The sequence below is a fragment of the Octodon degus genome, unplaced genomic scaffold (genome assembly GCF_000260255.1).
Source record: "Octodon degus isolate 3935 unplaced genomic scaffold, OctDeg1.0 scaffold00063, whole genome shotgun sequence".
Taxonomy (NCBI): domain Eukaryota; kingdom Metazoa; phylum Chordata; class Mammalia; order Rodentia; family Octodontidae; genus Octodon; species Octodon degus.
The window spans coordinates 7,850,633-7,856,979 of NW_004524639.1; the positions used below are offsets into that span (position 1 = coordinate 7,850,633).

General features: G+C 50.2%; 1 protein-coding gene across 1 annotated transcript in view; it reads right to left on the reverse strand.

The window, feature by feature from the left end:
* Window positions 1-4,119: 4,119 nt before the first annotated feature.
* The window catches only part of Xpnpep2 (X-prolyl aminopeptidase 2), a 28,657-nt gene continuing 26,429 nt past the window's right edge, over window positions 4,120-6,347 (reverse strand). Inside the window, exons 20-21 of the mRNA XM_004634514.3 lie at window positions 5,211-5,300; window positions 4,120-4,608 (exon numbers count right to left, since the gene is read on the reverse strand). Of these exons, the coding sequence (XP_004634571.1) occupies window positions 4,414-4,608; window positions 5,211-5,300 (285 nt within the window). The 3' untranslated portion in view covers window positions 4,120-4,413. The remainder of the gene's footprint in view (window positions 4,609-5,210; window positions 5,301-6,347) is intronic.

Consider the following 6,347-nt stretch of genomic DNA (forward strand, 5'->3'; position numbering starts at 1 on the left):
AGAGAGAGAGAGAGAGGTGAGAAGGGTTACTAGTTAGATGATATGCATAGACAGAGTACTGTCAATCTACTATCTGTCTCAAAGAAAACAGTGGCTACTTCAGGCCACCCAACCTAGATTCTCTCCTCTTGCCAAAGATAGGAAGTCCCTGAGGACCACTGGGAGCTGCCATTTTCTCTCAGATATATTCCTGTGGCATACGCTTCTATCAATCTTTTGGCCCCACCTGACTCTCTGCTACATGACCCCATGGCCCATATTCAGTGTATTCCTAACTTGCAAAGAGCAAGGTCCCTCAGTCCCAAGTACTGTGGGCCACAAGAGATGTTATAAGCAGGCAGACTTAAAGCTGCTTGGAACCTGCTAGGAGGGAAACCACATTATCACTGTTACTGCCTTGCCATGGCCCACTGGGGCTTTCTCAACCACCCATTCTACCCAACTTGAGCTGCTTGCTAAGTTCCTGTTTCACAAAGAAACAAGGAAGTGGAGAGATGGGCTGGCCTCAGAGCAAGGACTGGCTGGGTCAGGGTCGGGAGCACCTCCCACTCCCAGCTGGGATGAGACTTAGGGGGACGGAAATAGTCATTACTGCATCTGTTATATTTATTTTTCTGGTGCCAAGTGTGTCCAACTATTGATTTGAGGAAGTGCCCAGTGAGTTGGGAAAATGTACTCACTGTTGATGTGGGTTAGCGGGGTGAAGACTGGCCAGCCCTGCCCCCTTCGGAGGCCCCAGCTCCCGAACAGCTGCAGCCAGCTCTCTGGCAAGTGAGTGAAGATTGATTTACTCATCTTTCAAAAATGATCCATTTAAACTTTTTGCGTATATGTGTGTACATGCATGTATCGATCATCTTACTCTCTTTCCTTTTCCAGAAAGGATTTGAAACATCAAGAAATGTAGCACAATACCATTGCTACTGTGGCTGTCATAGATACATGCTCTCAAACAGGTCTCTCTAGGCCTCAGTGTGCTCATCAGAGAAACATACGGGACACAGCAATGCATACTGGAGGTGACAGGGACCCCAGCAAAGAGCTGAATTAGGGTTCTCACTGTGGCTCCAAAGGACTGTGTGACCTTGAGCAAGTCCCTTCCTCTTTCTGGGCTGCGGTAGTTTTCCAATCTATACATTGAAGATAATTGAGCTGGGTGTTTGTTTGGTCGTGTAGCTCCTGTTCACAACAAGATTTGGAATTTGTAGAGCTTGGCACAAAATGTGGCATCCTTTCTAAAAATAATAAGCACAAGATGTGTGACAGCAGTAACCCCCCACCCCAGGAGACTCCTGAAGCTGGCCCTTGGCTACCTCAAGCACCATCTTTTGGGAGGACCACAAGTACTGCTTTTTGTTAGGGCTCTGCTTTTTGTTATAGCCCTTAGGGCATTTCTGAGGAACCTCAGGCTCCAGGATTAAAAAAACCCAAAACACCCCTACAAACTAGATGCATGTTCCCATTTTTACTTTTGTCTATTTATATGTATTAGTGGGACCCTGAATCTTTTCTTTACTTCCAAAGGTAAAGCAAGGGTTGACCTTGGGTTGTGCGAATAACCACATTATCATCTCTTGTCTGTGCCATTTCCTGGTTTAGAGAATGCTGCCACATCTGGGTCTTGTGGGCTGCTCTGCATCACCTCTCCAGGAAGGCAGTATGGATAATTTAGAGAAGGGATAGCTGAAGACCAGAGAGGGGAAGTGATTTGCTCAGGGCCACACAGCTAGTACAACTGGGACCAGAACCCCAGAATGCAAACTCGTAGGAAAAGGGGCTTTTCCATGTGGTTTGCTTCATGGCTGTAAAGGGCACTTCAGGAGACATTTGGTAACTCCATCTTCTAACTTGAAAATAAAAGCCCAGACCTCAAGGGGTGGGGAGAGCTGTTCTTTATATTCAGTTCCTAGTGATGTCACAAGAGCCCCCACATGCTCAAGTTCTACTGTGTGTCCTGAGTGTCTTCCTGCCTTACCCAGAGTGAAGCTTCCAAAGCAGGGAGTCAGTACTGCTCTTTGGCTGCCAGCAAAAGGCAGAACTGGGTGGATGGCAGCCTGTCCTACAGCCATGCTTTCAGGGCTGTGCCTCTCAATGCCAAGGTGGAAGGTTGGAGGGGCAGCTAAGTAGTGAGGAGACAAGGTGAAAGCCTGGGCCTTGCGCTGAAGAGAGGGAAGGGTAACACTGAGCTGCCTTGTGCTTGAAAGGCCTGAAGGTGGGTCTTCATCAGTGCCTATGGCTGGTCAGAACCCCGGGAGCAACAGGGATTGCCTGGCCAGGGGGCCCTGGGGAGCCTGCACCACGTGCACTCTGCTGCTCCCCAGCTGTGTGGTCCTGGTCATGCCTCACTTTTCTTATCTGGAAAATGGGGAGCGAAAGGGTCAAAGGACTGCTGTGAATCTCGTTTTCAATGAAAACAGTCACCTTGAGCAAGTTGGTTGATCTCTAGGGGTCTCAGCTCCCTCACTTATAAAACAAGAAGAATGTAAGTATTTTCTCATGGGTTGTGAGGATAACACGGGAAAATGTGTGCAAAGTTTTCTGCATAGTGGTAAGAGCAAAAGGTAATGATGATAGTGATGAAGACGGGGACGAAGTCTTTGATTTTATTGGTAAAAGCTGCATGTGGGGTGAGAGGTGAGAGGGCAAATGATGTAGCAAACCAAAGACCTGCTGCTGGGTGCCAAGGTGCTCAGTGAGGCTGGGTCAGGGCTGGAGCTTAGGGAGGCGGACTTCGGTGTTGGTAACTGTCATAGGTCATCCTCACGCTCAGCAGACTGTGCCTGGTGGTCCCCGATGAGATTTCCCAGCCTGATGTCTTTCCCCAGCACCCTGCCCCCAGAGCCTTGCTCTCCCCATCCCTACTCTATTCTGTTGGTTCAAAGATGCTGGCTCCAACTTTTCCAGACCACAGAGCATGTTTGACAAGTCTCCAGCATGAAGCTCCTCTGTCCCCTCCACAAGGTGACACCATTTTGAGCACAGACTGCCAGCACTGGTAGGGAGTGGTGCGCATGCGTTTGTGCACAGGTGCAAGACACACTCATGCGCATGCTCATGAGGACATTCTCAAGCCCATGTGCTCCCCCACTGAGCTGCCTGGAGCCTCATATCCCTGCCCCCACTATAGCCTGCCTTCCTCTCGCACCACAAAAGCCACAGGTAACAACAGTCTACAGCAGCACAGGCACAATGTAAAACCAGAGGCAGGCAACTTTGCAAGGCTGTTTTAAGTATCTGGCAGGATGTGAACCCAGGTGGCTAACAGCAGGCTGGCCAGCCAGCCTGAGGCTGGAGAAAACTCTTGTCACCCCAACAGGGGGCTCAGAGAATGAGGAGGGGCAGGGGTAGGTGGAGATATTCTACATGGTTCTAGAGGGTAAAGGAGCCAGACTGCAGGCCCAGTTAGCCCTCTTGCCTCTCAACCACGAGCTGTGTGGCCTGCGGCAGGGCTCACCTCCTATCTGAAGCTTAGTTTTCCTGTCTGTAAAATGGGGAAACCAGACTGCCCACACGGGGTTAAGGGCCATCCATGCATGTGGGAGGATTTAACAGTACTGTCTGTAGCTGTAATTTCAAAAGCTAAAAGGGCTCTCAGAATGCTGGGGAAGTCTGGGATAGCGACCCTGTGAACTTGCTTAGGTTGTTTCTCAATCTCCAGTAGGGCCACTTTCCTTTCTACCCCAGAGCCAAATGCCTGCACCTAAATGCCCTATGCTGGCACTTGGCAGGGGGTAACCTCAGGGTTTGGGAGTGACGGGCTTACACGTGGTTGGTTGGTCTCTGGCTGTGGGGACACTCTGCTTCTGTCTGGTCTGTCCTCTCCACTGCTAGGTTACCAGTCTGCAATTGCAGGATGCAGCCATCCTTGTTTCCCCTCCCTCTATGGGTACAGCGGGCACCTTGGAAGGAGCTGGTCCTTTCAGCCTCAAGGGTTGTAATAGCTGGGAGGCCATTGTAGGACTGGGAGCCAGTGGGGGTGGCCAGAGGCAACCTAAAGGGTATGGAAGACCCAAGAGTCCTGAGCCAGTGTGAGTGGGAAGAGCTCTGGAGCTCTCGAGTAGGTGGTGACAGGTGAGGGCTCTCCTTGGGTCATGGAACTCCTGAAGGTAGGGACATCACCCTTTTGGTCTTTTATTTCTGCAGAGGAACAGTGCCTGTATTAGCAAGCTGTGCTCACAGAGGAGGGGACTTATTGGCTTTGCTATCCCAGACCTGGGATTGGGGGTCCAGGGTGAGGCATACAGACCCTGGGGAGAGGATACGCTGCTTGGGGTCTGGTCTGGAAGAGGCTGAGGGCAATGGTTTCCAGTGATGAGCTGGCAGGGGCTCTTGGGCATGTGTGGTTCAGGCAGAGGAGAGCTGAGTGCGTGAGTCTTACATCCAGGTAGAGAATCAATAAGGAAGCAGGAGGCTCTAGCTACTCCAGCTCAGAGTGCCAAGAGTGGAAGCCACCAGCACAGAGGCCAAGGAAACTGTGTGTGTAGCCTCAGCAGACAGGGGCTCTGTGTGTCGCTGCAACCACTCGAACTCCTCCAACAATTGGCGCTGCTGCAGCTCTGGGCCTACCTTCTCTCGGATGACCTGGTAGTATTGGTTCAGGTACTGGAGCTGCAAAGGGAAGAAGGTTTGAACTGACTGTTAGGAGGTGAGGGCTTGCTGTCAGTCTCTCCTGTGAGGTATTCTAGCTGCCCACCTTGGTCCCAGGGCCTCAAGCAGAATCTCTAGGGAAGGTAGGCCTCACGCATTCTCTGGGCTTTCCAGAAGCAGTTCCATGTGGTGGCTGCTTCATGTTGTGGTGATGGCCACGAAGGTTGGGGTGGATGGATTTCAGGCTCACGAATGAGAGTAAACAGGGCCAGCAACCCCATTCTGCATAAGACCAGACTGAGGCCCAGAGAGTAGAAGACAGGGATTTCTTAGTTTTAAACCTCATAGTGGCAGGCTCAGAGGCTTCGTCTCAGACTCCCTTAGGATTCATTACCTCGTGTTGGGCAGGTTGGTCTGCCTGGACATTTCTAAAAGTTTTTGGGCCCTGATGATCTGGGGAGGTACAACCCAGTGTGTGCTTACAGTGCCACCAGTGTAGACCCTGCTGGGCAAGGCAAGGGCAGAGGGTCTTGGAGTAGGGGCAGTAGAGGCAGGACAAGCCTAGGTGGGGGAGAAGGCCATCATCACAAGCCCAAGGGCAGGCAGCGCTGAGGAGCACTTACCTGTTCAGGAGACAGTAGGCTGACATCAATGAGGTTCCGGTCATAGGGCACAAAGGACACCACTTCAAAGGTCAGGTAGGTTCCTGGGTACTGACAGCCCACAGGGAAAGTGAGAAAGAGGGAAGAAAAGCTCAGTGAAATGGAGGAAGTTCTTCTACCCAGAAGTCCTGGCCACAGGGAACTTGTCTACCCCGGGCAGGCTACATAGGCCTGAGCCTTCCAGAGTTCCTTCCCTTGGCCAATCCTCTTGTCTACCACTCAGAAACCCAGCTTGGAGCTCCCTTCCTGTGCCTGCCATTTTGCCTTAGGTCTGCATTTCTCATAGGTCATTAAGTATGTAGAGGCCAGGACCAACCTCCTAGACCTACTAGAAGCAGAATCTCTAGGGAAGGTAGGGAACCATATTTAAATAACACAAAAGGGGCTGGCCAGATAGCTCAGGGGACTAAAGCACCTGCTTAGGCAGAGCTCAGGGATTGGGGTTCTATCCCTGGTGTGCTGTGCTGGCCCTGCCTCCAGGGAATGCTGAGATGGCGATTGAGACTGAGTGTGGTGGTGTGTGCCTGTAATCCCAGCGCTTGGGAGGCTGAAAACAGGAGAATCACTATGAGTCTGATCTGTATAGTGAGACCCTATAGACCCTGTACTGAATACATTTAAAGAAAAATAAATAACATAAAAGGAGGTTATTAGATTTTTTTCATCTTTTTTTTCAGTGCTGGAGACTGAATACTGAGCCCCTTTTTATTAATTAATTATTTTTTGGAGACAAGGTCTTGCTATGTAGTTCTGGTTGGCTTTGAACTCTCTATATAGCCCAGGCTGGCTTTGATTTTTTTGGGGGGGATTTCCACAGTTTTCCATCACATTTTTATTTCCTTAAGATAACCCCTAATAACCATATTAGTCATAGAAGGGTATAACCTGTACAAAGCAAAGGAAGCTCTCCTGTGCCACCAATTATTATCCACACAACTGATAATACAAGCTACCACTGCATTTGCTTTCTGGACAGCTAGTGTTGATTCACATTGATCTTGGCCCAAAACAGACTGTCCATGTCTTTTTCACACTAATCCTATCTCTGTGTTCTCTCTCTCTCTCTCTCTCTCTCTCTCTCTCTCTCTCTCTCTCTCT